At 32.4% G+C, this 27,632-nt stretch overlaps 1 protein-coding gene across 1 annotated transcript in view; it reads right to left on the reverse strand.

The window, feature by feature from the left end:
- Positions 1-1,694: 1,694 nt before the first annotated feature.
- The window catches only part of LOC110992268 (ATP-binding cassette sub-family G member 1), a 39,427-nt gene continuing 13,489 nt past the window's right edge, over positions 1,695-27,632 (reverse strand). The window contains exons 3-13 of the mRNA XM_022258016.2: positions 20,133-20,250; positions 19,149-19,341; positions 17,604-17,749; positions 15,658-15,896; positions 12,471-12,605; positions 11,002-11,153; positions 9,788-9,956; positions 7,470-7,570; positions 6,348-6,503; positions 4,084-4,267; positions 1,695-3,297 (exon numbers count right to left, since the gene is read on the reverse strand). Of these exons, the coding sequence (XP_022113708.2) occupies positions 3,143-3,297; positions 4,084-4,267; positions 6,348-6,503; positions 7,470-7,570; positions 9,788-9,956; positions 11,002-11,153; positions 12,471-12,605; positions 15,658-15,896; positions 17,604-17,749; positions 19,149-19,341; positions 20,133-20,250 (1,748 nt within the window). The 3' untranslated portion in view covers positions 1,695-3,142. The remainder of the gene's footprint in view (positions 3,298-4,083; positions 4,268-6,347; positions 6,504-7,469; positions 7,571-9,787; positions 9,957-11,001; positions 11,154-12,470; positions 12,606-15,657; positions 15,897-17,603; positions 17,750-19,148; positions 19,342-20,132; positions 20,251-27,632) is intronic.

The following is a 27,632-nucleotide window of genomic DNA, read 5'->3' on the forward strand; positions in this document are numbered from 1 at the left end:
TCGTAAGTTAAAGTACTACAAGTTTAGTAAAAGTAACTTAAGTTTATCTAGACCTAAATATAGCGCAGACCTGCGTTAATATCACGACCACAATTAATAATATTAACGTGCTTTTCCCGTGTTTCTGTCTTTGTCAGCTGATCTGTCCTCAGGGGCGAATCAACTTAAGGGCTTTTTGTGCTGCAAGCCAGGGCCCCGTGGATACAAAGATCCCCGGTGCTCACTGCAAACAATACGCGATACTTGGAACTACACAAATATCTACATAAAAAATCAAATTACAAGGTTGGAATCCCTGAGATAAATAAACGAAACGGGGAATTCCCATCGCTTGTTATCGGTCGGTGTATGTTTTCGCGTGTGCGTTTTATGGGACCCATAATAGCCCCAGAGGCCAGAGCACACATTCACGATCCGCCCATGGACAAAAACGTCTGATAATCATGTTATGTGGCATATCGTCATGCCAAGAAATAGGTTATTGTCTTGGACATATAATGATACTGTTACTGTGTGAAACTGTCTCTATAAGAATTATTATTAAAAATGATAATAATTTCTGACTATTTTTGCGATAACCCTGTTGCTAAAATATAATTATATTGTTATCATGAACAAGTTTTATCTCCCACGACTGAATTATTCTAAACGAGACAAAATAATTTTAATTCTGCTTAATAACTTGTTTCATCATTATGGTTTCCTGTCTTATTAATATATTAAACGAGTTATTGGGCGATATTCCAAAACTTAAAATATTTCTGTAATATGAACCTCTTCAAATTAATACAATAGGTATATATTTAAACCTAGGTTAGATTTACCTAGCCTAGTTAGTCTAGAGTTATGATTTAATAAACTAACTAAAAAATCCAATAGATTTAGACCAATAAGACAGTGTGGAAAAACTATATGTAGTAGAGAGGGCTTTGCATTTACCAGAAGAAATTTGCTAGCGATTTTGTCCAAGCGAAATTCTGGGGGCTGCTATCTACTGGGTATATTAACAAACTATATAAACAAATGGTTTTGTTGACGGGAAAATAACAGGTTATTCCAAAAAAAACCTAAATACGTACATACTAATGGCATTAACAAATTTCAATTAAATTCGTCCAAGTCTATAAAAAATATAACATATAATCTTAAGGCATATATTTTATCATATGTTGATCACTTACGATCCTCGTAATAGATAATTTTTTTGTTTAATTTATTTCGAGATGACAAAAAATACCAGATGAGCATGTCAGCGCAGACCTCAGTTGTAAAGTTGATATACATCGAGAGCAAACGTCTATGGCGAGAGAACGTTGAGGTATTTGATGCCGAGGTTAATAAATTGAATATTTGTTGCCACGAATTGTCATTCTCATACAAATTAAGTTTTCGACTTTCTACATACACAACAGTTAAGACATCTTGACTAAGATCAGTTCAAGTTACTTTGTCAACATATAGGAAAGAGTGTGCATTCCTAACACAGGTTGTTTTTAAGTTCAGTTAGTTGAAAGTAAGTTGAAAAACTAATTTTATTTTGTATGTATTTTTCGCACTCCAAAACGCATTCTATGGTTAATACAAATCACATTGGTTTTCAAACATAACAAAAAATACAGCAAAAAGAAAGCAGAGACTAAAGAGTATCGGCGATAGGTCTTGGAAATGTATTAGTCGGTGAAAATGAAAGAGAATTAAAAATATAAAATAGTTTATTTTAAGTATCTCGCATAATACAGATGTGGTATCAACAAGAGTTATCACTTTGTCTAATTATTGTACTTCTCTTGTTCAAATATTATCACAAGGGCTGATATTGGTCATAAATTAACATCATGCATAGTTTTTATAAAAAATAAACTTTTAATGAGAATCCCATATTAATACAATTATAATTTGTACTATTCAATTTTAATTACTTATTTGTTTGTATACCGAGCATTAGGCTCAACGTTTGTCACACATTTTATTAGAATCTTTATATTTTGTTTTTTTTTAATATTTCTGAAATACATATCTCTATGAAGCCACAGCTCATTTGAACCAAAGTTTACTTTTTATTCAACCTATTATCTCTTAGCATTACCATAAATCATTTACATTTATAAATTAAAACACCTACACCTTAGTGATAGATACTATGACATACAGAGCATACATTTAGTATATTCTATACTAAATTATAAATACTATACTTAAAACTACATTCACTGCTATACATTTGAGACTTTTAGAAATGTCTCAACAAGAATTTTACTAAAAGTTTAGTCTCCTCAACGTTTAAACTACTGTTAATTACTTTTTATATTTTTATTTCGAAGACATAGCTTCGTCACTTAAGACTGTTTGGTATTCCTTGGTTTTCCACTTCTCTATACGTATAAATATATAATAATAATCTTATAACTAAAACGGAAGTTAACAATAACATATTTTAAGGCAAGTATATAATAAATAATGTACTAATACTTGTTTATATTATTATAACTAAATAACTAACCTTAAAAATAAATTATAAAAAAAAACAATCACCGTTTTGAGGCAAGAGCGATTAACTATCAACCCTAGAGTAACAATGATTTAAGGGTTTCACATATCTAGGGATTATATAATGTGTATTGAACTTTGTAGGCAAGCAGTCAGCTACTAAAATTCAGTGCTATTTGTATTCAACACCAAAACTGTAATAGACTAATTTTAAAGCACCACATCTTGAGGACTTCGAACAAACTCGATTTAAATCTCGACATCTTAACATTGAAATTAAAAATATAACAAAGAAATTTGCATCATTACAGTAATGACAGTCATAAAAGTAGAAAAGCTCCAGGTTTGAGAATTCACTAGACTTACATAGATTACACATTTTAATATCAGATAAAAATTGAACAATAGACAGCCGAGTTAGACATACGTGTCAATTATCAAACTCATCGTTCAGTTATCATAAACAAAACTCCTTCGTGCATTCTCCATCTACACGACACTGGCGAATTACCTTGTGCCCACAAATTAAAGCCATTAAAAAAAAACAACTGTCATCAGAAAAAAAACGGGCGTTGTAAGTACAAACATAATACAGCATATATGTAATATAAACTACAGTCCGCATTAAGGGCGAACCATAATGTGAATACAATTATTATCTTTTGTTTAATCTATACCAAAGTGCGGTACAAGTGAGTATGTGCATCAACACTGTGGTGGAAAGTACTAAAGCGATATTACTACCTACATCTATATCAGCCATGTCCATTTCTTTAAGGAAGGTACTCGGCGTTATATAGTGGCAGTAAACTGTAATGAAAGAAAAATGGTTATTACAAAGTTTTACCTACATAATCAGGTACCTTTGACACGGAATAGTTGAAAGAGTATTTCTTTCTTACTACTTAGTGGTGCCAATCCCTACAGAATGTAGACTTGAACGGAATTTAAATACTCTTAAATATCTTGCTCTACCTAGCATATATAGATATATATATTGAGGAAACGGAGTTCACTGGCGCAATTAATAAAAATGTATAAGGCAAGCCCTCACACAATATTGGTGTGCCTAACCAAGGTCCTAACTGTAACAAAATTATAATTAGACACCTGTAAAGTATGAACAAAAGGAACACATAAAGATTTGACTTAATACGTAAAAATGTGAAAAACATCTTTGGGAATGCAAAACACGATTTTTCGTCTTTCTACCTAGGCTCAGGGGCTATAATAATTTATTAATTTAGAAAACAATAAGGCCCCGGTAATACAATAATTTGATTAAAGTTTAATAATCTTTAAAAAAGTCCGAAGTTGCATAATAACATGCACGTACATATAATAAATCAAATTATTGTATTAATTTCTCATTCGCCAGGAATTTCTCATAACCCTCTATAACCATTTAGAAAGAGTAGTAATAGTCGTGTGGTAAGGCTTGCGGTTAAGCCTTTAAAACCTGTGACATTTTCACTGTACACTTTGCTTGTACGATCATCATATAGAAACTAGCATTACTTAGCCTCAGAAACTCTTCTACCATTAAATGTATAAAGTTTTATATATTATATGTTATACATATATTAAATAACTTACTTTTAGAACAGTGCATTTTTGTCCTATTGAATCCATATACGGAATGAACTGCTAAATGGAATCCTGCACGGAAGTAAGATATATGATGCAACCATCGGAAAGCATATGGTGTATCTCTTAAAGCCAAACAGAATCCGAACACTGAGAAGAGACACGCAAGAACTGGACCGATGAAAACAGCAATCTGTAAAAAAAGATTATATATAGATATTTAATGTATGAAAGTATCATTTCTTGAGCAATGTTTTCCAAGTGGCTTCAGTATCAAAGTACTGTGACCTGGTGAATGGTGAAGGAAAAAATCACGAGGAAACCTAAATTTAAAGAATAAGATTTATCAAATCGACAAGCGTATAAATAAAAAAAAAATAAAAAACGTTTATTATGGAACATAAGATATACAGGTATCACTTATTCCACGTCATTGAATTCTAACCTGTAGGCATCCCTACTAATCGGCTAAGAAGACAGAGGATGTAGGCCAAGAGAAAAAGCCGGCGTAAAAAACTCTTGGTACTCTTTTAAAATCATCAAACAACAAATGATTGTGTGTGTCTGCAGTCTGCACAGAAGGCTAATTACCTACTTGTCTCTTCCAAAAAGCAATCACGAAACAGATATTTGAGGCCCAGACCGTCATAAGTTGTAGCACCCCTGGTTCCAAATATTATTTCAAGGCCATTTCATACACGCAACCTTGATTTAATTTTTTTTAGAATATTCATTATATATTTTTATATTCAACGCGGAGTTTGGCAAATAAAATAGCAGGCGCTCGATACAAAAACGCTTATGAGAATTGCTCACACTTTTAAGAAGGCGGTGAGCAGTGTTGGCCTAGTCCTTCAGCGTACGACTCTCATACCTGAGGTCGTAGGTTCGATCCCGGGCTGTTCACCAATGGACTTTCTTTCTATGTGCGCATTTAACATTTGCTCGAACGGTGAAGGAAAACATCATGAGGAAACCGACATGTCTTAGACCCAAAAAAAGTCGACGACGAGTGTCAGGCACTGGAGGCTGATCACCTACTTGCCTAATAGATTTAAAAATGATCATGAAACTGTTTCAGAAATCTGAGGCCAAGACCTAAATAGATTGTAGCGCGACTGATTTAAGAAGGCGGTAATGTACTGTTAATTGATAAATATTTGGCGATTCGACTCATCTTTTCTTCTGATCGAGCTGATACTAACACCATTGTTTAAACATTAATATTAAAGACTATCTAATTACTACAGACTATCAACTAGTCGTTGGTTTATAGATCTAATAAAATTGGCAAATAAAATAAATCATATGACGGTTTTGAACAAATCGGACTATGATGTTATTAAATTATAATAACAATGGCAGCTGATACCGGTGCCATTGCTCCGATATATTTTTAAAAAGTTATATATAAACTTGCTAAGAATAATTTGTGTTAAGGATGTCTTCTGTTTATAAACTTATTAATAAACCGCGAGGGATTTCCTTACCCTAATAAAAAGTTAAATCGGTGAACCAATCATTATAGCTTATAATTTATGATGAATAAAATTAGCTTTTCCAATTACATTTCAATAATAGCTTATATTATAAACGATTTGTATAGAATTATACGAATTTAAATCTAACAAGTTTACTGACCTACTGATTATAGTGATTAGTGATACCCCTTATTTATAAGACTTGATGACATACTCAATACCTCTGACGAGGTACGAAGTACTTGAGGATATATTTATTAAAAAAATGCTTATTATTATTTAATTTAGAGTGGTAGGCAGTGACACCGTATCACTAGTCGATTTTTAATGAAACAATAGTTCTTTCGAGTTGCAATGCAAATTTAATGAAAAAAAAGGGACAGGGAGTACAAACATGAACAATTTGAATCGGATAGCTGCCGTAATATGTGAAGTAATTATAGATTTTGCATGAAAACGATAAGACGGTCGGTGCGCGATTGACAAGTCTAATTTGTATTCATTTAAAGGCATATACATATCCAATACATTTGTCAAGAAAGGTATAAACTACTCTTTACGAGTTTATGGAATAGTAGGAAGATTGTCAAATTTTAAAAAGAAAATAATAATTGAAATTGTAAATAGCATGAATTGCCGACCCCTGTCAAAAGGCGTTTTATTTGCCGACCCCTGTCAAATGGCACTTTTAGTACAGCGTATATTTCTTGTTTAGATTATTCGGAAAAAAATATCCTAAAGCCTCTAAACACTCTATATGGTAAGTGGTCAATGTAAATTAAATAAAAATACCTTGGTTGGTGTCGTCGATCCAATGAAATAACCCCAGGCCTGGGCACAAAGCGACGTTGCAACTATAGTTGCCAGGAAGAGAGTAGCTCGATTTGGCTCTAAAGGATTGTCAGTCAGCCAATACGATAGCACTACGTAGGACACGCAAGATATCATCTGAAAAAATAAATAAATGAATAAGTAGTGTTTATATAACAATCGAATAGACATGTACGATATTTTTACGAATGATGAATTCGTTAAAAAAATTCGCTTAAATTTTTATTTCTCTCAAAGTGGTAAGCCAAACAACATAGTCAACAACTTGATTTAAACAATCATTATAGTTTATCTTAATACATAGATCAAAGTTTGGTTTTGTCCAAGGTTTAACTCGAGTTGAGAAGTGAAAAATTAAAATATGAAAATGAATACAATATGTTTCATAACTGTCAAATATTTAATGTTCATTACTAGTTTTTAGGTTCTCTATTCAAATTATATAATAATAATTATTATTAGTGTTTAAATGATAGTTTAGAATCGTCAAAATACATTAATAATCGGATATGTTGGATGTCAAATATTCATGCGTGCCTTCAGAAATTTATTATCATTAAGCATAATATATCCAGTTACTATACTCAACCATAGATTAAGTTTAGCTTATCTGTAACACGACATTCATTGTCAGGCGGTACGAATTTCACCGGCCCAGTCGTTTGTTTTATATTTAAAAAAAATGTCCAAATAAAATTGAAGCAAAATAACGCAATTGTAATCAATACATAAGGAGTTTTGTTACTTAGGGATTTGATCATAAAAATTGAGCGTGTCGCACGCACACACGACAGATTTACGATTAATTAATAATTCATTTATTTTGTTACGTCTGAGAATCTTGTTATTCATGGAATCCAATAGCAATTAATGTATTAAATTCTCTGTTGTCTATGAAATTTAATTTAAACGCCTGCAATAGAGTCTTGTACGCTGCGTTCAACTTAAACACTGTATATAAATATAGAAATAATTTTGTTGCTCTTGTATAGTAAACTTTAGGTATATTTAATATATACCTAAAAACAAATCTGAGTAAATGTAAAAGTTAAAGAGAAAATGTGTAATATTCATATACAGTACCTGAAATGGTAATTCCACAGCAAGTATTGAAAATATATATGGACCTAAGCTGTACCACCGATTAAAGTATTCTCCTTTAAGTATCGCCATCTCGAGAGGAACTGAAAATAGTAAAAACATATCAGATTTTGTATGGTATGGAATAAAAAAAAATATTGAGAAAACCGAGAAATATCGAATCACCCTGATCAACTATGAACGACACAGATTTGCCAAGAGTTATAAAATTTATTGGGCATTTGAAACTTTATACAGATCAATAAGATGTGTCCATAATAAGAGTTATTTGTAGTTTTTGCAAAGACAGAGCATTGTAGAAACTCCCTAACTCCTATTTTTTTGGTAAACAAGCAAACTTTTTAGGGAGTTTGAATAAGTATCAAATGCTAGAGTCAACGTAGAAATTACCTAAAATATATTTAAATTGTTTTATACTATAACTGATGGACTAAAGGCTTATTTGATGTTAAGTGATACCGCCACCCATGGACACTTACATTGCCAGGAGACTCGCAAGTTCGATGCTGGCCTTTTAAGAAATGTATGCTCTTTTCTTGAAAGATCCTAAGTGGAATTTTCTAGCCTAGCTTTTGTACAATAAAATAATTAATCAACGATTAACGACTTATTGAACACATAAATGTATGTGTTCACACTTAATTATGTAATAAACGTCGTATAATACATTATCTTTTAATTGTTAATCGCAAGTAGTAAAGCAAGTAGGAACGGTATCGATCTTGACAAACTACGAAATATTTATATACATTTTTTTGACAGGGGGCAAGGACGATCATAATGTTTAGTGTAGCTTTTGGACAATGCTAGACGGTTCGCAAATGTATTGCTGGTCTTTTAATATATCAGTCAAAATCAGTTATAACGACATTGAAGGGACTACTTATATTTAGTCGTTAAAACCGATAGTCGTAACAGCCGATGACGTTTATATTAAGTACCTAATACAATAGAATTTAGCCGGGATATTTGATTTTGGTCAATATAACCGATTTATTGTTCTAAACGATGTTGTCGTAAACGATTTTGACTGTATTATAGTTTATTATACTATTTCTATCACAAATTATGTTCTTTCTAGAATTTAATTGAAAGTAAGATAAAAATTTTCTTAATAATACGTAATAAATAGTTTATTTGAAGGTGAACATTCAAATTAGTAAGATAATGTTAGAAAGGAAGTCACATTTATTAGTGTCAGGGTAATTTTAGTCAAATATTCGCCACTAGATAATATGAAAACATTAGATAACCCGCTAAACTTCTTATCGTCGAAATGAGTAAAAAAAAAACAAATTAACTTGGATATAAAATATAATATTGAAACGGAATTCACGGATAATAATACCTATCTGTAACTTGCAATTGAATTTAAAAATTGTATATAATAAGATTTATTATTAGGTCACATATGAAATTGACGTTTTGTCGTACTGGCCATTATGACCTCTAATATCTCCTCTTTAGTTAGGAATGCCAAACTTTTTACAGCTATTAACAGTGCATTTGTTATTCAAAAATCATAATTTATTTCATTTCCCGTTATATTTATTCTTTCCGTCACTCTATTTATGAAATAGGAGACATGAAATATCGCGTTATTCACGAGTTCGAGTTTCACCAGAGGCTCGAAGGATTGATGATTTGTATGGCGGCGGTAGGTATTGCAAATGAAAACATAGTCAGTTTTTATTTCTTTTCGTTCGGGAAATTTTAACCTGCAGAACAAGCCACGAGGACGACCAGAGACCAAACTTGTTATTAATTAGTTTTTTTTTTTAATTTTCACTCTACTCCCCTGCCATAGTGTACAGGGACTTTATATATCACTGCTACTATTTAACGCGTCGGGAATTACGCCCCGACTACATCGGTAATATTTTTTTTAACTATATTCATGGGCGAGCCGGGGCGCAATTCCCCGCGAAACCCGCTCTTTCTGTTTTGTTTGCCGCCGTTATTAATTAGTTAGCTGCCGGTGATTTGTGATAAAACTGTATTAACCCACTTGAGGAAAATTGGAAAGGTGACTAGCCAGACGATCACGACAGATGTTTATGTTCAGCAAGTTCAAACCACGATCGATAATGCTTACATACTACCAGTTAAATCAATTGCGTAGTTGAAACAAGAACTGGCAACAAATAATCCTTTACTCTTTTCTTCCATCAATCATTAAACATTATGCATATTTAAATGTGGTGAGCGCGGCGACAGTGGAACAAAATCGATAAGATTCTAAAGAACTTAGTATTAAAAGAAAGTTAGTATTAAAACGCTGAATCATAACTTTCACTTACATGAGAGTGTCACAGACATTTTCCCAGTGTAGACAACGAGCAACATTGACCCATACAAATATACATAATTTCCTAAGACACTGCTTGCTTCGCTTCCAACTCCAAGGTAGAGATATCCGAATATTAGTGCTATTACCACGTGAGCTGCCACGCGGTACATAAATAGAGACTGAAAATAAATAATAATCATTATACATGTACATAAATATATATGTATATACTATAATAATAATAATAAAATACTGAAATCTCTTAAAAGATTTAAAGAAATAGCTGGTCTGTGCGGCTAGATATTTATTTGAATATTTTGCTAATTACCTTTATTTAGGTATGAATACTGTAAAATAATATTTTAAGAAGTTTCAGTAATTATTGAGTATATTCAATGCAAAGATTTATCTTAACATATTTTCGCATAGTGTTTGCTTATATATATGTATAACAATATATATATTTTCCACGTAAGTTTATATTTAGAAATCGTAAATGAGTATGTTACTTTCATATTGAATGTTATTACAGTCAGATTTGAAGCCAAAAAGTATTTGTCGTAAATAGTTTAAACTTATTATAATATTTAAAATGAAATACATAGAATTGAAAAAGCACTAATTAAAAAGAAAGAGTTATTTATCATTTTACCCAGGCGGGAAGTGATATTATTTTATCTATAATTGACAATATAAAAAAAAACATTATTAAAAAATATTACATATATTGTAACTTTACGTTGAGGTCATTGGACTATATAGAGTTAAATTAATAATTTCTAAAAGTAATTTTACAATGATTTTTATTTTAATGACATTTGTTTATAACATAACACTTGACATTGAACCGGTTTTTTTTTCGAAATTTGACAGACAAAGTGAATTATTGATGTTTGAATATTTATGATCATTATACAACAAGAATTGCATTTATTAACATATTTATGTTGCCATTTACACGGCCGCGGAACGATGCTCATTTTTCAACCAAAAAAGCCGTATCAATAGTATACACGTAAATACAGTTAATGTATGCTCTATTATAGTTAACGTATATTTCAATCATAATATAGATTATATAACAAGTAAAAACCGATTAACATATTGGGCTAGGTAAGGGTTCTTATATAAAACTTTATGTAAGTGATTTCATTTAACCGGGGCATGAAAACAGGAAATAGTGTTAAGGGTCATTACATAACTTATCTTACTTATCGTACTTACATAATTTCTCGTAGTCATTAAATAATTCCTATATAATAAGATCCATGTTTGTCTAAATGGACCTGATGGCCTGTACATGTTTTTGGAACAGTTTTGCTGATATTTGGCGTTGCTCTTCAGAGATTTTTCTTTAATTTTCTTAGTATCTAAAGCTGGAAAGAAATACATATTCAATTGTAGTTATTAATAGCGTGTAGTTTGTTTACGATATGCAATCGATTAAACGGTTTTGCACCGAGAAAAATACAAAAATATTTTAAGCTATTGCATAGATTTTATCGAGGGCTTTGAGCGCGGCGACCGAATCAAGAAATTCCGTAACGAAAATAAACCTTACACACGATGACGTCATGAAGATGCGGCCAATATGTGTTAGAACGGGATAACGCATACTGCGTCTCACATCGCTCTGGCGTGATCGGTGACGAAGGACAGGTGCGTTAGAGTGGGACAGAAATTATACTGCGTATTCATCACATCTGACGGTATCAGTGACAGCCGGTACGCGTTATAAGAGTGTGACTGACTATATAGGCGTGTTAGTCTGTGTGTGGTAGATTTAATTAATATAAAAAATACTGTTTAAATAAAAATAAAATGATTGCGTAGATTGATAAAAAATGCTATGCAATAGCTTTACCGGGGCAGTCTCCGAGTGCTTTTACGTTTTTATTTTTTATGGTATTATGCCCGTTTGTGTGTACAAATGAGATATCTTACGTAAAAGTTTTTTTTTCGATATACCCGACTGTAGGAATATAGACCCTTATTACATAAACTATGTTTATAATAACGAATCGTAATTATAAAGGGCTTCTCGGATTTACCACGGAACTGATCTTTTAGCGCTTTCTAAACGAGAAGGCCTTGAATACATGTACGTGACCAAGAGAGCTTAGAAGGATCATAATTATTTATCGATCACAACCTGCGTCGTGTCACGTATCCTAAAGACTAATAAATGAGCTTATAAAAGCTTAAGCGAAGATTTATGGTGCTACGTGTTTACTAAGGCATTCGATTTCGTAATTCGTTATATTTTAAGGCGTTTTCAACCAGTAAGTTACGAAAGTTTAGTGTTACGAAAGGTTAGGCTTTTCTGCCTCGTAAGTTAAGAGAATATTTGATTTTCTAGTAATATTGCTAGATACATTAATCGTCTAATATACAAGTTTTCTAACTACATATAGATATCATTTCAAATAAGTAAGTAATTAGTGGGATATTTTAAATGTTATTTATTAATTTTATTTTATTTAAATTATTCAATTAATTAGATGTTTCATTTTTGTTGTGATCAGAGAAAGTCTTTTACATCAATTTGATTGATATCTATTTGATTTTAATAAATTCCATTCAAATGTTATTATGTATCTTAATTGGCAAAACTTGCAATACTGAGAAAATGTAAAATTCGGGCTAATTGTGACTCGTACATTTAATAAGGCAATAAGGTTTTATAAACTTACTTATAGGATTATGTAGGGTAGATATCACAGGTATTTCGACACTTTGCGTAGCTGTCAGTTCCGGTTTAAATCTCTCCATTGTCTTGGCAGCTTTCTCGAGGTCAACGTCATATTCGCCAGACGCCAATTCCATTACTATAAAAAAAAAATTACAAATTCTTATACTTCCATGTTTCCAATACGAGAATTGAAGAAATGTTAGAAATGCTCACGATGAATAAAACACTAGTTATTACACCTCTATGTTTAGTTCGTAACGAATACTGACCGAGTTTGATTTACTTTTGATTAAAAAAAGGTTTTACATGCATAACAATAAAAACCATATTGTAAACTGATTGTGCGCCTTTTAACAGGCAAATAGGGCATGGTTTGTATATAAATTATTACTAATTAACAGAATTCTTACAAACAAATGTGATCTAAAAAGCAAGATATAAATAATATAAATTTGGGAAACTATAGCTGTGTGAAACTGTGAGTAAGAAAGAGAGAGCTTCGCCTATGTAGATGGAGAACATTTAAAAACAGAAAACACACAATGTAGAAAAGTATTTGTTCCTATTGCCTGCAATTTTAGTAATTCAATAAAACTATGCGTCCGAAATGTTTTTGTTTATCATAGACTAAATGTTTTGTACTAGGAGTTAAATGTAATACTTAATTATTAATATATTTCTGATGCCGCCTTACTAAATTTTAAGATAAAGCTTAAATTTATTTATGATTATATATTAATGTGACATTGTTAAGAACCAAAGAAATCAATTTATTATAAAGCAATTTTTACCTTGCCTTGTAATTTTCCTTGAATTTATAATACTAGTTGTAGCAACAATAGATAATTTATTAATAGATTTCTGTTACAAGTGTTAACTTACTTCCGGATGTCCTTAGAACCATGGAAATATACAAATACTTTTAATTTATCAACATACAATTTAAATTTTGTAAAGCTAAAATCGAAGGTAATGGGTATTTTGATTATTGTCTTAAAACTATAATAAAATAGCTGTAATATTATTAATGGGAAAACGATAGTATTGTCTTTTATTTTTTTTAAAAGTGTTTTTCTTTAAATGGAAAAAGGCTTTCAAACCGTCACACTCAAAACTAAATATAGACGGAAAACAGTTATATGAGTACGTATTTGTTTGTCTTGCTTTACAAAGACAAACTATTTTTCCATCACAAAGGTTGATTTTCTTAACGTTATACCATACTGTTGTTATTCAACTTAATAAGAACATCTAAAAAAACGAGTGTGCATAGATCTTTTATAGATTTATTCATTAATTTCATTATTGGATATATCAGTAATTACTGTGCTTGTAAAACCGAGACAATAGGCCTATGGTATGAGAAATAAGATACATATATTTTCGATTAGACAGATATATAGAAAAAACTGCATAGATTGTTGTTCCATGTCTAGTAGTTAGCTCATTACGGTTATTAAATGTGCGAGATTCATTTGATTTTTCAGTAGATTTTACTAACAGTCGCTATTTCGCAAGTTATAAATGTATTTAGAACGGACTTTGAAGCGAAATCTTAGGCGGAAGCCGTTAAATACTCAATCATATTTACAGGTAAAATATATATTTAGTCACGTCTCATACAAAACAAATATTTAATTATATAAATATTATTTCACAGTTTAACTTTATACGAGGGTAAAATGGCTCCTCGATATTTTGAGCAACGCGCATTACGCAATACGTTTTATAAGCTTTACGAACGGAAATTATGTTTTAGTTACATAACGCGCCATTCGGGGTGTTATAAAATAATATAAAAAATACACATACAATTCATTCATTTGATTCAGGTAAAAATAGGGTTTAGTCCCGATGATTAATACTTCACTAAATATGGTAATGGTACCTTTCTTTTTTGTATAAATGGATATCTTCTATAAAATTTTATTACATTTTAGTACACTTGGCCCTATTAATAGCTTACACAGCGTAGACATAGGGATTTTTTCACAATTTATGTGACATTCTCGAAGGATGAAGATTCCTAACTTTTACGAAATTAATATGTACACTATATTCATCAAGGCTAATGTAGGATTCTAACGGTGATAGAATCTTTAAAAACAGTAGTTTAGTTTGATGCCAACCATGAAATTAATCCGATTTAGTATAATTTAGTGTATATGTAGGTAGTAGGTACCATAGAATGTTAGATTTACTTGGAACTATAGTAAAACCTCTTCGAAGTTACAAACCGATTTTTTCGCATTTCTCCTCAATTAAAAATACTGTCTGAACTCTGTCTCCGACATGTCTCAAACAAATGACCATCGAAACAACATTGATACAATTATTTATTTAGTTTATGAATTTTAAATACTTTGTATAAATTGGATTTCAAATCTACAGAGGCCTTATGTATAGAGACTAAACGTATCTTGGTATGTCTCTGAGGTCTCAAAAACTAATACTCAAATACAACACTCTCAAATACAACATTTACTCATATTAGAACATTACGGTGTACGCAACACCCATTCACACACTCACTCGTTTACTCATACTTAATTTGTAACCCTAAAATTATTATTATTATTTAATTTTTTAAACTGTTTTATTAACAACACAGGGCCTCCCTATAGGGGACTAGCGATAAAATAATGTTGTCACAACCCTTTTGTCATAAATAAAGTTTTTATTGTTATTTATCTATACTAATATTATAAAGAGGAAAGGTTTGATTTTTTGTTTGTTTGTATGAATTGAATAGGCTCCGAAACTACTTGGCAGATTTGAAAAATTCTTTCACTGTTGGAAAGCTACATCATTCCTGAGTGACATAGGCTATATTGCATTTTCAAAAAAAATAGGCATCCTTACTAAAATTACGATAACATTAACATTTGTTTATTATTTGATACAATTCTAACAGATGGCGCTGAGTTAAAGGTAGTTTATAATATCATAAATGGAAAAGCAATTAGATATTTTTTTACCTTAAAATAAACTTTATTCTATGTAAACGAAGTCGTGGGCATCGACTAGTTATTAAATAAAACTCGGTACAGTGTACGTATGGTTTAGTCGCAATAGAACTAAAAACTCTTCCATCTAAAGATGTCCTAAACTTACTGTCTTTGTCAATATAAGGCGTTTTATCCAAACAAATGTCTAACTTGTAGTTGAAAAATACTAATGAAACTTACGAAAATCGGCGGGATTGTGGTAGGGTGGGCATCGTAGATCTGCAGAATCCAGCGCCGGTATAAGATTTGACCTTGATCCCGAATAAAACGTCTTCCCCGCAGAGAGGCAGTAGACTGTGTCAATTTTCTCAAAGATCAGTGCTGAAGGCTGGTGGATGGTTGCTACCACGGTTCTTCCACCACGCGCTAAGCCACTTAACAATGCGATCAACGAAGTCGACGCTGCAGAGTCTAATCCGCTGTAAAAAAAATATTTGTAAATAAGGATATATTTCATTTACCTAACACATTTCATTACATCCTAACCCTAAATTTCACGTCCTTATCACATACATGGACTAAGCAAACGCCGGGTTTGTTTCCATAGTTCCTATTCGTTTCACACGTAACAGCGGAATATTTGTTTTTATTGCAACTTTGTAATATAATACTTATTATATATAATACATAGAGGAATACTTATGTCGTGAAATAAATAGTTGCAGAATATAGTCCTATTTCTCCCATTTAAGATTTTTCTTAGTGTGTATAATAAGCGTAAGGCAATTACAAATACGTTTCAGAATAATCACTATGCCAATCCCATGAAACACATGATCGACCCCGGCTGAAAGACTCGTACCCTGGTCATGTAAAAAATTAATAAAAAATTGATTGAGGCAGCGTTCGCATCATATCATAAAATCAACAAGGATATTTGAATTGGAAATGATAATATTATTGAGATTATGGCAATTTCAATTGTAATAATTAAAAACAGTGATCTAAATCCGGAGTTATTATAAAATACCTGCGTTGATATGGATATTAGAAAACATATACAACATCCTTGCAAAATAAATAATGATTATACTTAATAACTCAAGAGCGAGTTATCCTGTCAGAAATCATATAAATAATCTCATTAAAATGTATGAACCGCACGCTTCTATAATGCAAGAACTGTGTGCTTGTAGAGAACCCTCACGACTAAGATAACCTTGACTTTGAGGATACATCATTATTCGTAAAATATATTTTATCAATAATGATGTATCTTATTGATGATTTAACAACAATCAAGACAAAAATATGTTTGTGGTAATAACTCAACAATGCATGAAAATATGGACACTTGATTATATGTGACGTTTATTTGTGTTATCATCGTGAAGGATTTTTTTATTGTTAGTCATTGTGTATTTTTGGTTTCCTCTTATCACATTACGTACTTATAATAATTCTCTGTTACAGAACAGAGAAGTACATAGCTATTATAGCATAGCTGTCATAACAGCGATTATGACAGCATAAAAAAAATCCAAATTTATAATAATATTAAATTATTATTATAGTTCTTGAAAAAACTAGTAGTAAGTCTAAGGAATTCACTTCCAACTCGCTATTCCTATAAATCTCAACTGTAAAAGTCATGTCCATATAGCTTACATAATTTATTATTTATCGTAAATCGTTTTCTTTGCCTGTTTGTGTCATTATTTTCTTTACGTTTATGTAGTTTAACACTTCTTGCGCTCATTTAATTTTTTTTTCTTTTCTTATCGAGGTTGCCTGCCCGTTGGCTTATTAATTACTTAATTATACTGATTTTTTAAAGGAATTATAAATTTTTTTTCCCATTTGTCTTCAGTCACCGTGACCACGCACGCTGTAAAGCACGCGAAACGTCGGTTAAAATTTAAAATTATGTTTAAATAATTATAAATTTAAATACAATAATACATAACTTCAATTCGTTAAAAAAGTGTTTTTCTTTAAATATATTTTTTTTTCTTCTTTTTTTTTTAAATTTTTATCCACCTGCAATCAGCCTCTTGGCTTTTATCAGATTTTGAAGGAATGGCAATTAGGGAACGCAAATTCTAATATTTTTTTTATTCCCTCCGTAAGACTCCGTAGATTGTAAGACTGCGGCAAGTTATATAATTAAATGAAATTATACTTACGTAGTAGGTTCGTCGAGGAATAGTAATGATGGGTCTGACAATAGTTCTAATGCTACGGCTAGTCTCCGTTTCTGACCTCCGGAGAGATCGCGACAAACTGTCTGTGTCGTCGCACTGAGGCCTAGCAACGAAAGGACCTCATACACCTGTAAAAGGAAAGATAATATTATTCTAGTAGGTATATGTGTAGTTAGTTCCGTGCCGGTCGCTCAGAGATTTCCCGCTTCATACTTTAACAATAATAACTCGTTTATTGGTCTGTGCCTAATCGTTGATCTCCTAATATTTATTTTTCTATAAGTCTAATTTTACACTGTATTTTTATTACGAATTGTTGTTGATTAAGAGGAATAAATTTAATACATAATGCAACAGGGCTACATACATTTTAATTAAATAAATATATTGAAATATTATCTGTCAATTTCTTGACAACAAATTGTGTAAGGCACTCGAAACGCCCAGTTATATAAGTAATTTATTTCGCATTTATATTCGTGGAATATGTAATTGAGTAGGTCATAAAATCCTGTGTGGTGTGGTATATAAGAGGACGTAGACGAAAGGGAATGCTTGAAAAATTACAGAAACATAAAATGATAACACATAGAAGAAATGTAAAAAAATAAATTCAAGATGTAATAATGTGTCTCATGTGTGATGCACCTTTTTTACGTCAGGAAATTCTGTTACGCATCCCTGAGGCATTTTAGTCCAACAGGGACTATGTGGGACTGAAATTTATATTTACAACCCTACCCACCAAAACCTGACAGATACCTTCAGCTCGCCAATGGGATATCCAAGGCAAGTGAAGGTGAGGATCGGGTAGGCCTTGGATCAAATTCAGAATGTATTAGAGAAGGGACGGGTCAAAACACCCATAACCAATGAGTTTGTATGGTGAATGTCATTAGGGTGTATGAAGCTAGATAGGTACGTCAGGACCATAAATAAAAATAAAATAAAATATATGTATCTCTTGTTCCACGTCATTAAATTTGAATCGGTAGACATCCCTACACATCGGCAAAGAAGAAAGAGGGCAGAGAGAAAAAGCCGGCGTAAAACACTCTCTAAAATAGCAAATCATCATACAAAATAACTACGTCAAACAACACTTATTTTAAAACAAATATCGCAATTTAATTAGTAACCTGTCTAGCACTAGTCCCATAGCAAGAGGATATCCGCAGTCTCTGCCAACCCGTTCTAGAAAATGCTGTGTATGTAGAAATAAATATGAAGGCGTAAACTAAATGTGGAACACACAAATAAAAATACCGATAGGCAAAAATTCAAATTGAGGCCAATAAACTGAATGGGAAATGTTCTAATTTGTTCGTGCGTTTTTTAATTAACACTAATCAAAAATAACTGTTTCTGTTCTTTGAATTTTAATATCAATATGCCACATAGCATTTACACGGCGTAAGGTGCAAAAAATTAAATTGCTAAAACGAAAACATAGCTGTGTAAACGTTTTACATAACGTAGTATTGATGGCTGGCAACTTTCACAGTATTTTGTTTATTTTTAACTTACTTTCTCTTTCCGTTCGTATGACGAGAAGTCGGCCAGTTTAAGAGCCGCTGCAAGAGACATGGATTCGTATACAGTTAGATGTATCCGGAGGTCGTCTTGTTGGCGAATGTATCGCGCGCCGCCCCTGCCAGCTGATTTCGATGCGCACGAACTTGTTCCGTTCACAATGATCTCGCCGTGTGCGCCTTGAGTTCTGTATGAAAATTACCATTGAAGATTAAGATTGTCGTAGTAAGAATTTCGTTTTACTACTTCAGTAATTCATTATGGCGATGAAAGAGTGGGCAGGCCAACAAGAAGGTTGATAGAAATTTCAGAAAAAGACTGGAAGAGTATCGGTAACTATCGTTACCGATACTCTTCCAGTCTTCTTCAGTTCCAACATCTGGTTGGAGGAGGCCTTCAAGTACCCAACATATTATCCTCAGGCGGTAAAAATATTACTACTAACATCAAGCTATAGTAATACCTACAAATACCAACAACATTTGAAATGGTTATGAAAAAGGGTTTTATTATTATTATTCATTTGAATTTCCTCTAAAATATTATATTGTCCATCTTACAAAGTATTAATTATTAAACACCGAAGAGGTAATTAACTAGCAGTGTTACCGTTAAGAAAATCGTGCTTTAGTAAAATTTAATTTCGAAGACAACATTGTTTTCTGTTCGTAGAATATAATATTACGTAAAACTAATTTGAATTATAGAAAAAGAACTTTAATAGGTTTGATTGCATCATGAATTATCGTGGTTCTATATAAAATGTTTCACTGCACTCGATTATAATGGTATATATATCAGGAGTATTGGCCTAGAGGATTCAGCGTGCGACTCTCAACCCTGAGGTCAAAGGTTCGATCCCCGGCACCAATGGACTTTCTTTCTATGTGTGTGTAAATCTGAGGCCTAGGCCTCAAAAGTTTGTATCGCCATTTATTTATTTATATATTATGTTAATGAGATATTTATTAAACTTACGTATAGCCAGCTAATATATTGAGAAGAGTAGTTTTTCCAGCGCCTGATGGACCCATGATTGCCGTCAGTTCTCCAGGCTTGAAACATCCATTGACACCCTTTAGGATATGCTTTTTTTCTGTAACAACAGAAAATTTGTTAAAATAATCCCAAGAAAATATTCAACTCTCATTCGAATTTCAATTATTAGTGTTTGATAGTCAAGTTATGTGATAGATTTTTTTTAAATATCTCGGCTGATATTTTTTTTTCTTAGATATAATATAATATGGACAGAATTTTACAATATATATATAGAAAGTATAGAAAATATATTAACAGAAATCTGATATTATATTTTCTTAGATATATAATATGTACAATATTTTACAATTTCTAAGAAAATATATTAAATTCTTATAATTAGTTTTATATGACTGTCAAAGTTTAATGACCGCTAACAATAGGACTGCATAGTCTGTTACCATTTTCTTTGTTAATCTAACTTAACATATTTTGTGGTTTTCACAGTCATACCTAATGTATATTTATTTCTTGTGCGTTTGTGATAAATATAAAGTTACTGTTACACAATTTTAGACATTTAAGTGTATTTTAAAACGGTTTACCAGTGTTTATTTACTAACGCATTTCCTTTTTTCTGACAATTAATAAACATTATTATTATTTAATATTTTTTTCATAATTTGGTGGAATTGATAGACCACTGCTGTACAAAATAACCAAATAACGGTCTGTCAATAACATTGAATACAGTTTTGTGCGTAAAATATTAGCAAATAGGTATATTTCAGTGCACAGAGTATAATCTCGAAATAATAAAACCAAGGACAATCATACAGCCTTGACAAAATTGGTTGCTGATGTAATTTTTACGTATTTTTTGTTGTACAAACGCATTATTTTATGTTCAACTCACACACTGTTTTATTTTTTTTAATTAATCTTTAATGTATAATATTCTACGGTTCCGATATTTGTAATTATGTGAGGAACATGTAAACTAACAATACAATAATATACCTGTATAGTAATGTTATTCTGGGAGTACATTGTCTTCACATAATATTATTATTATTTTTTATATATTAATATTATATTATTTATTATATTATCAAATGTATACAAATCTTGTAAATCCTATTTTAAATGAGTATGGAGTATCTTGCCCATTCTTCTCCACACGAAACTTGGTAGTTGGTAGTTTTGGCCCTTCCAAAACTACAAACTTTTGGAAGGGCCAACTAGAATAATCTTTGTATTTTATTTAACGTTCAAAAGTTGCATTTTAGGTGGTCTAATTGTAATAAATTATGTGATTTGATATCACATATATCAAATCTATATGGGTCTGGCCTAAGTTGGGACCAGGAGTTCTTTTCACTTATTGAAACCGAACATGATTTGGTTTTGAAAAACTCATTTTTCTACTGTAATATTAACGAATATGTTACTGCTATTAACTATGTTTCACTATGCATGGTGCAATTCATGAAAAAAATAATACGTTTATTTTGGAACATAAGATCATCAGGGTATCACTTATTAAACGTCATTAAATTCGAACCTGTAGGCATCCCTACTCATCGGCAAAGAAGACAGAGGGTGTAGGCCGAGAGGCCATCCTTTGGATTTATTATTTATAATGTTATAAAGCACATTGATGCAAAAAAATAACTCATAATATAAAACACAAAATATGTGTTACCCAATTTTTAACGACATCCATCGATCGATAAGTGTTTAAAGGTAAACGGGCTGTTGAATAGACCTTGTGATACACGTGTTGTACACCGGCGAAGCCTACATTATTTGTACTTGAAAATCGTTTTTTGTACCTTTAGAATTCGAACAAACGCCTGCTTATAAGTTTAATGTACTTATACTGATAACTCATGTGTACATATATAAATAAAAATAAAATATTGTGGAACATAAAATAGACAGGTATCATTTATTCCACGTCATTATTTTTAACCTCTAGGCATCCCTACTCATCGGCAAAGAAGACAGAGGGTGTAGGCCGAGAGAAAAAGCCGGTGTAAAAAACTCTCGGTACTCTTTTAAAAAAGCAAATCTTCGAACAACACTTATTTTAAAATAAATTTAGCAATTTAATTAGAAGTAGCCTAGCACTAGCACCAGGCCCTTTTATCAACTAGATTATCGCTAACTGTACAGTAAGGCTTACTACGTGTTACGTGTATACGTTTAGATTACTTGGTTCTGTTGTAAAGCGACCGATAACAAAAGACACTGTTTTCTAATCTACGAAGTATTATTAGTTCTTTTGGACTTCCTACCGTCGCCTACAATGCACTTCCTTTCTTCTTATAACGAAACTACGTAAGTGCATTGAAAAAGTTAGTTGCATGGTTGTTCAAAAGGCACGATTCAGTCGATATTTAAGCATAAGTGTAAGTATGTATGTCACAACATTTGATTTTGTATGGCTCATTTCATCGTTAGACTCAAATGCATTTCTAATATTTTTTTTATAGAACAGGGGAAAAACTGGCAGTAGGCTCAGATGTAAACTCTCAGTACCAGAGGGCTCGCGAGTGTATTTCCGGCCTTGAAGAATTGTAACGCTCTTTTCTTGAATCATACGTACATGCATATTATTTCTTTATCAAAGCAATGTATTTCCTTAAGGACTTAGTTGTGGTAAATAACGTTGTGAGTAGCAAGTCATCGTCGTTATCCTGGTTTTGAGTGATTCATTTACCAAATTGTTATTCATTATAGTATTAACGTCATAATCTATCTATCCATTATGATTTAGTAACATGCAAAGAAATAATATAATTCATGTAACGTCAGCAATGGATGATCAGAAAAATATACGTACATGTTAATCTCGTTTCAGAAAACAAGATCTTGGAGAAACGGATGTGAAAATTTTTGTTACTGTATTTGTTTTGTGAATTTTCTGTGCGTTCTAGTAATAATTATTTAGTCTTGTAATGTTTTTTTCTCAGTAAGCGAATTTTGTTTAATTCATATGAGAAATAATGTTATTCTAACCGTAACCGTAAAAGAGTGTCGGTGACTTGATAACTAACCTTAAAATTTAATAATTAAAAAATATTATTAAAAGGAGTCCCTTTAGGCAAGGTTCCGAAGATACTGGCAGCGTTCCCCCTTTGAATAGCTAGACTAATTCATTGTGCGAGGTAGCTGCCAGCTCTTCGTTCTCCTGTGATGTCGACTAACCTTTTTGATGATTTCCTAAAAAGCCTTAACGCGCTAGGACCCCACGGATCAAGGGTCTCGACACCGAATGGGACAAAATCATATTCAGAGCCGAGAAAAATCATTTGCAGGCTTTAGCTTTTTCATAAATAATTACATAAATTAATTACTTATTCATGCGTATCTCGCGAAATACACCTCGGTGACAAGATTCAACTGGCGAATTTTGGCTACCTGTCGAAAGATCTAGATTTTTGCATCACGATTATTTTTATATACGTCGCGTTATAATTTATTATTAGTCGAATTTCCTGTGCAGTGGCGCAATTATCATTTCCTAGATTTTTAATTCGATTCCATCTTTGCATTCCGTCCTAGTGGCGTCCACTCCTATACTTGTTTTGCTACCGTTCGTAATGATTTGTGTCTTCCGATTTCTTTGCGATTAGCGAAGACTGAAGGACAAGTGTCAAGTTTGGTTTGTTTCGCAGTGAGTCCCACTCACTTCAGTCTTCGATCTACGTATTGCACTTCCTCTTTCATTCTTTTCCCTCCGCCTGGACCTTCCTCCTTATCTCGTATGAGGCAGCGGCTTGAGTTTATAGATATTTTGAAGTGTTTTAGCTGTTATTTGTCTTAATATATATGAGAAACAATGACAACACAACTACTAAACCTTAACAGAACTAATCTCAGAACAATGATAGGTACAATCACGGGCCATTGTCTCCTCAACAAACATCTTTTTGTCCTAGGCGTGACAGATAGCCCCATGTGCAGAGGCTGTCTCAGCGCAGAGGAAACAGTCACCCACGTAGTCCTGGATTGCGAGGCTGTGGCTAAACAACGTAAAGAAATCCTCGGAACAATGAGGTCGCTCTGAGAAGCCTGCCAAGTGCCCAGGAAGCTTCTGTGCTTCTGGAAGGAGTTCGGCTGGCTTAGTTAGCCAGGGCTTCACGCACAACGGACCTATTAAGAGTCTAATTGCGGAAACGGAGTCCCCGCACACACACACACACATATATGAGAAACACTTAGTATCATAATAATAGCTAACCTAAAATTAAGTAACATTAAAAAGAACGTCTTTCAAAAATAAAATAAAATGTATAGCCTAAATTGTCGTGGTAGAAACATCTAGTAAAAGAAATCTCACATATTAGAATATAATTGTTGGGCAGTATGTGTATTAAAATTAAAAACACTCAAATATATAACTTTCGGAGACGAATTCGGCGATGTGTAGGCGTAATAAAAAACAAGTAAAAAATCCAATAAAAGTTGTATCTATTTTATTATCTTTGGACTAGTTTTAAGGTTTAATAACTACATGTTAATTATATTTGCCAAGTTCATATCGTAAAGAGGCCGTAGATAATTGTTCTGTATTTTTGTAATTCATGATAACTGTTATAAAATCATGTTACTAGCTCTTGAGGGCGGCAGTGAAACTGTATGATAATAGGTGGACCTTCCTATTTATTGTTACTGTATAAAGACTGTACACAGAAACAGAGTGTCTTTTCCTTAATAGGGACTGTACAAAGTTTTATTGGACACTTTCTGATGGTAAAAATCAGTTTAGTTTTAAATTACTTATTAGTCTTAAGTTAGGCCAGATCGTTATGTTATTTTTGTGCATAGATAGATTGAAACCCGCAAGGAAAGCGAAAGCGTGGCCGTCCCAAGCAAACCTGGCGCCGTACAGTAGCAGACGAGGCAAAGACAGCTTGGAGCGAGGTAAAATACGAGACCCAAGACAGAACGCGATGGAGACTCACTGTGGACGCCCTCTGCCCCACCTAGGGGTTATAGGATATTAACTATATTTATATAAAGCCCCCAGCTTTGAACCAATTTACATTCAATTGAATGCCGAACGCCGAAAATAATGTGAGGAACAGTCGTCACGATGATGCAGAAATCTGAGGCCACAATTTGATATTATGTCATATACATATTATTTTCCTTTATCCCTGTGACTATATAATGCAATATGTAGGTTGATCCAAACTATGTAAATAACCATCATGTTCCTTAAATTATGTGCAAACCGCATTGAAGAATATTATAGTTCAGCTGAATATATATTATTTACGTAGCTATTTAAGCCTAGACCCATGATATATTGGATATCTTATAAACAATTATACATAATACATTAATGGCGCTTGAGGTAATTCTGTTATGCTAAAATTTAAATTTAGAAAAACCTTAATTAAAAATCCCATCGTGGAGGATAAGAAACTTTCAATTTTTTTTCCAACAAAATAGCAGGAAAATATAATTTGAAATTCTTGTTTGGGTTGATACTTGTTTGCCGCCTACATAGCTTAGAGGTTAATGCACTAATGCATTTCTCATATCGTTATTTCGATTACCTAAAAATTGTGTGTCTATTTTTTTTAAATTTCCGCTTACTGGTAATAGTCTAGTCTAAGTCTACTACATGTAACTAACATGAGAAAGTAAAAAATAAATTATTTGTTAATTAATTAATTACTATTAATTGCAGCAGGCTTATGATGGCAGAGGTTGTTTTTATATGTTCATGATATTGAAATCAGCTTATAAAAAATTGTTTCATCTAAATAACAGATGAGGGTATATTTTTCTAATCCCGGATCTTAGACTATGACTGTCCACGCGGTATAACATCACGTGATCCTCCTACCGTTTTATTCATGTTGTATAAATCAACGTGTCAAACAACGGCATTTTCCAGACAGTAAATCATTATTGATCATAACTTTGTATCTCATGGCGCGACGTGTTTTGACTACACCTTAACTGACGTAATTATGATTACGCTACGTCATCAATTGTATTAATTTGAATTTTTTAACAGTGGCGTCTCGTTCTGACATTGGTGCTAAATCATTATTGACAAATTTTAAGGGCCTGTTTCACAATGTATGGATAAAGTACCAAATAGCTATGCAACACATAAATTATACGAAAGATAAAAGTTCCGAATAAGATACTTCGCATTTCATGACGAATAGCGCTATCTGACAGTCGTGAAACGCAAAAATACTGTTTATTAAATTTATTATTTAGTAATAAATAGCTTATTTGGAACTTATCCGCACATTGTGAAACAGGCCCTAAATGTGTTAAAGTAGATTTACAAAGTCGAAATAGATTAAACTCAACTTATTTAGTGTCAGTTTAAAAATTAAAATCGTAGACCGGTAAAACTCGCGAGACACTTTCTGCCACTATTTTTAATCACCGATGGATTGCTCCAGATAACATGAAATGAATCATAAAAAAATTGATTGGGCATCAAATTCTGCATCTATTAGGCAATGCAGTCAGCATTGCGTGTATAAGGTCGTCTTCATTGAAACGATATCTTTATTATATTTATTGTAAGTAGTGCGAATCTAATATGCAAAATCTATTAGATCACTGGTTCGTTAGCACAACCTTAGGGTGGAGAATGGCTTGCTAAGTATGTTAATCTATATTAATATTATAACGAGGATATATTCAATTGTTTTATAGTTTGTTACAAAGTATAAAGGTTTTGTTGGTAAAAGTGCGCTTACACAGGGCGATATTGATGTCAGAATTAACGCCGGGACTGTAGCGTTGGGCCTACACTCAGATCTCTGGGTTATTGTAGCTATGGTAAAGACCCACTAACTAAAAACATCTCAGCGTCACGCCTATCAGATGGGCCCTCAGAATTTGCAAGGCTTCTTTTGCGAACTAGAGAACTGTGGAATGGACTCCCGGTGGGGGTCTTCCCTGAGAGATACGACCTTCAAAAATTCAAAATTCGAGCGTACTCCCCCTCAAAGGCCGGCAACGCTCCCACAAAAAATGGGCTACTGCCCTTTTTGGGCGTCCCGCAGGCTCGTTTGCCCCCACCCTGTTATATAAAAAAAGGCTAACCAAAGGGCGTTGGATGCATCCCTGAGCAATGTGAGCTATATTTATAGCCAATTCAAATATTATCCAGCTAAGCGATGCAGGCACATTCCGCTAGTGCGTTATATACAGATAGCACTTACAATTTTATTACATGTACTACATTTACAAAACTCTCATGTACCATTATTAAAATTCGATCGACGAACGTCAATCGAATTTTAATATGGCACATAAATCGAATGTAACATTGTCCTGTGTTAATTTAAATACCTCATTTTTTAATTTTGTATAAGTTACCATGGCTTAAATCTTAGCTTTTTATAGTAGAGACAAACGGGAAGGAGGTTCATCTGATAACGCTCATGACTAGTAGAAGGCTCACGAGTGCGTTGCTGTCCTTTTAGGAATTTGTTGTCTTATCTT

The sequence above is a fragment of the Pieris rapae genome, chromosome 15 (genome assembly GCF_905147795.1).
Source record: "Pieris rapae chromosome 15, ilPieRapa1.1, whole genome shotgun sequence".
Lineage (NCBI taxonomy): Eukaryota > Metazoa > Arthropoda > Insecta > Lepidoptera > Pieridae > Pieris > Pieris rapae.